The sequence below is a fragment of the Nanorana parkeri genome, unplaced genomic scaffold (genome assembly GCF_000935625.1).
Source record: "Nanorana parkeri isolate BGI_ZX_2015 unplaced genomic scaffold, ASM93562v1 scaffold303, whole genome shotgun sequence".
NCBI lineage: Eukaryota > Metazoa > Chordata > Amphibia > Anura > Dicroglossidae > Nanorana > Nanorana parkeri.
Genome location: NW_017306571.1, coordinates 61,618 through 65,747, shown reverse-complemented (window position 1 = coordinate 65,747; position 4,130 = coordinate 61,618). Strand labels below are relative to the sequence as shown.

Sequence of the window (4,130 nt, the reverse complement as noted above, 5' to 3'; positions counted from 1 at the left end):
CAAGAGCCAAGCCAACAGCCAGAAGTGTACTTAGACAGGCAAAAGATCTAGGCAGGCAGCAGACAGAGGCAGTGTCTAAAAACAATGGGGTTTAAACAAGTGCTGACAAACCAAGTCAAACTAACAGGCCAATATCAGATTATAGAAAGCAGGGCTGCAATGCCAAAAGTAGTCCGAAGAAGAAAAATCCATTAATTGATTATTATAGAGGCAATGTACAATAGGTGATCATAGACAAGGTATTCTGGCCCTGTTTTTGCCAATAATCAGATGCTCAGACAATGGTTTTTCCACCCTGACATACATTTGCTTGCTGCATATATGGTAAAATCACCTTTCTTTTATATTATGTATGTTGCCACATTGTTGTGTGATCGTGCTAAAATTGGTTTACATTTACAGAATTCTGTTGCTATATATCAGTGCTTCTAGTGTTTTATTTTAGTGGTACCTGTTATTTTCTAAGCTGTCACCTTAATTAAAGAAAGGAGATATGCCACCTTTAATTGCTTACAATTAGTGAACGTCTGCAGTCATATTGCTGTCATTTATCAGCCTCATTGGAGGTTTTATCTAATTTTGTCCTCTTAGTAAATTGGCCCCATATTTCACTTGCAGTTATGACTTCCTGCTTCCATTAGTCAGATGCATTGAGATTTATTCCATTTCCATGTGCTGGCCTCTTGTCAATAACCAGGCCTGTTAAATTAAACTAATGCATCGCCGCATATGTTAACTAGTGGCTTGTGAAGGAACAAATATTGAATACTCAAGCTTCTGTTAATCGCAGACTGCACATTGAGGAATAATTTGTGACTGTGGATTGCCAGTAAGTGACGTGTTTCTGCCAGAGTACAGGACACCTAATATATAACAGGTGATTGAATGCTTTCCTCAGTCTTCCGTGCAATTCTTTGTGCATGACTTGAACTGTATTACGTTTTCTCAAGAGCCTGAGAAACTGAAGACATCAAGGCCTGAAGATATGCCAACCACTGAGAAACCTAGATTAAAGGGCAAAGCTTGTGGACAATGTGAAAAGAAAAGTGCATTACTGGTATGTATAAAGAGTTTAAAGGAAAATAAACTTATTTTTAAAGGCTTACTATGTGACCACGGAGTACAGTACACCAATACCAACCAATCATCTTCATTATTTAGTTTCCGTTTAATCTTATTATTGAGTTGCTGCACATCATTACTCTTTGCTCTTTCTCAATAAATAAACACAGATATCTATTTCTATGGAGGATCTTTCTAAAGAACCTGATAGTAGAGGTGTGGCAGTGGAGACCTTAAAGAATGCTTTCATAGAAAGATTGGTTTTATTATAACACAATCATTATTGTGGGTGATTGTAGTAAAAAAGGAAAATAATAATTTACACAGCACGAGATGAACAGGAGCAGTAAAAAAATTAAGAGGTGGTTACAGTTTAAACATAAAGAGAAGCAGTCATGATTGAACTCATGAGAGAATGTGAGTATTGGTCTTTATTTATTATAATAATGCAGGCTTACCGATGCAAGGTGGATTTCTCCCCTTCATCAGCTTTATGCATTTTGTCTGAGCATGAAACCTTTGTTGAAATGACGGTTGACAATGGCTAGTCATCTGCTGGCTCACACTCAGAAAATGGTAGATAGTGAATTAAGCTAGGCAGTTGACTAGAGAGCAACTGTCAGGCTTCAGGTGAGCTTTGACCTGCTCAGAAGTGACAGCTGCCATTAATATGTTCTGACAGGTTCTTTTTAAAGGTCGACTCTATCTGAAACATTTTTGCAGTTTTGCTCTGTGTTTTTCAGATCCTCTCACTGGCTTATCTCTCTAAAGAGCTCTAGTTGTAAGATTTCCCAACAGAATTCGATGTTCAACTTCACTGCTTGCAGCTATTACAAAGCCAAATGATCATATTACATTTCCAAATGGATTCTATATAAAGGGGAATAAAAAAAAAATTAAGTGGGGAGGCAAGGTGTGTCAAAGACTTCATTATGGCCTTAAACTGCTGCATGGTATTCTCACCATTGAAACTGCCATTATCCAAAAGATAATAAGGTAAGAATAAGACAGCAGGTGCTTTAACCCAGAAATGCACGCGCAAAACCAAATATCAATTGTTGGTGGCGCTGGCCACTAAAGTAATTAAAAAAAATATTTGGCCTCCAACAGATAACAAAAAAAAGTAGTAAACTGCAAACACAAAATTAAAATTATGGGCACACTATTCAAGCATATTAAGGCATGCTTACTTTGCAGATCCTCTCTAGTGCTGCAAAGTCAACGCTCTCCTCTGTCCCTGGCACTTCCATCCTCTCCCGATCTTCTTCTGGGTTAGACATCTGTCGCCTCTGTAAAAAAAAAAAATGACCTGTCAGCGTTTTTTAAAAAAAAGTGACTTATAGCAGAACTTGACCCACCAATTTAATGTCTGCCAGAACAGTCACTTTTTAGGTATGCCAACTGTCAAATTTGCCAGTGTGCTGATTTTGGCTTTCAACCAACTTTTCAAGCCCTCAAATGGCTGATGTCATAGCCAATCACACGTGTAACAATGTGGTAATAATGGTAAAAAAGAGGCTAAATTGGCACCTTCCTTGGCTCTACAGGGCAGGAGGGTGCAGTTGCCCTTTAAATTCCACTTTAACAGCAAGTAGCTGGGCTGGTATCCCATTAATAAGGGGCCAGTGAGTGCTGGAAAGACGGTATTAAGTCAGGTTGATCTAGCGTTACTTGCCGGATTCTGGTTGTGGATTAACATGAGATTATCATAGCGTCTTCATTTCTATTTCCATATTAACAAATAAGCATATTTGGAATACAAATTTGCTCATGATAGGAACTCTTTCATCTTTTCTTTTCAGACCTGCTTCTGTATATATACACGAGGCTTGTGTTTAAAAAATGTACACATTTTCCGAAGCATTTGTACTGATAACACTTGAGCTTTCAGGCGATTATCTGTGAGCTTGCTGTATAATGTAACACATGTATGGAATTCCTGGAACCTTTGGTCAATACAGTAATTTGTTTTTGTTCTGTTCAATGCTTTTCACTGAAGATGTGTTTGGAGTGTGGCGAGGATTACTGTGCTGTATGCTTTGCAAAAATTCACCAGAAGGGGGCATTGAAGCTACACAGATCTACGCCCATCCAGGTACTTCCACTTTCCCCTTTAGACAAGACCATCTTTCTGCAATGCATTTTTGGTTAAAAGTCTTATTTTTAGTAGTTTTATTATCGTTTTATTATTAGCATTGTTTATTTTTTGTTAGATTGTTAGATTACATTGCCCAAATGCTGATTTATAGTCTTCTATTGGGTAATCCTACTAAGACTCTTAGTAATTTCTAATGACATTCATTTTTCTTTAACATTTGAAATTCTTGTGGCATTTATTCATGCATACATTTTTTTTAAACATGATCTACCACATGTAATATGCTAGCCATGTGTAATAAATCATTATGACTGTTGTAAAAATCACCTAAGGAACTAGGAGTCAGTGTTAGAGCCAGAAATGTTGGCAATTTAGTGGAATATTTATTTTATTTGTTTATGAATGAACAATCAGGTATCATACAAGCTGTCACAACTAATAAATCCAGCTGCACCACTAGCACCTCTTTCTTTCCTGTACATCATTATTAGAAGCAATGCCACTCATCTGCATATTGTATTGCTTATATTGGAATTAAAATTATTAATCACAGGAAACTGGGTTAACTTCAGCATCTCTGTTGGGACCTGCTACATTGCAGCTGCTCCTGACAGTCAAAGGGACCTTATATCATTATGCATTGGTAGCGCATGACTAACAGTGAATTATTGCTGGAGTCCATAATTATAATGTGTAGCAAGTACAGCTTGCCCTTCTTTTGTGTTGTCTTTGCATCAGTAATATCTGTGCAAACTATGATTTTGCCAGGAATATTGCAAATGCAATTACATCAATTTAAAGTTACACAAAAGTCAGACATCAAAATTGTTGCATTCAAAGTAGACCTGTTTTTAGATTTCACATTTCACATGAATCAGTAGGGTACACGTCAGCATTATTGACTCTCATTGTTATTTTCAGTAAAAAAACTTATTCTTTTTGTCATGAATAAAAAAAAAAAAAAATAGTA

General features: G+C 36.8%; 1 protein-coding gene across 1 annotated transcript in view; it reads left to right on the top strand.

Annotated features, from left to right (window-relative positions):
- Nucleotides 1-4,130, top strand: part of ZBBX (zinc finger B-box domain containing) — a gene marked incomplete at its 3' end in the record, with an annotated part of 68,765 nt that overhangs the window by 7,262 nt on the left and 57,373 nt on the right. The window contains exons 5-6 of the mRNA XM_018557779.1: nucleotides 951-1,057; nucleotides 3,062-3,157. Coding sequence (XP_018413281.1) covers nucleotides 951-1,057; nucleotides 3,062-3,157 — 203 coding nt within the window. The remainder of the gene's footprint in view (nucleotides 1-950; nucleotides 1,058-3,061; nucleotides 3,158-4,130) is intronic.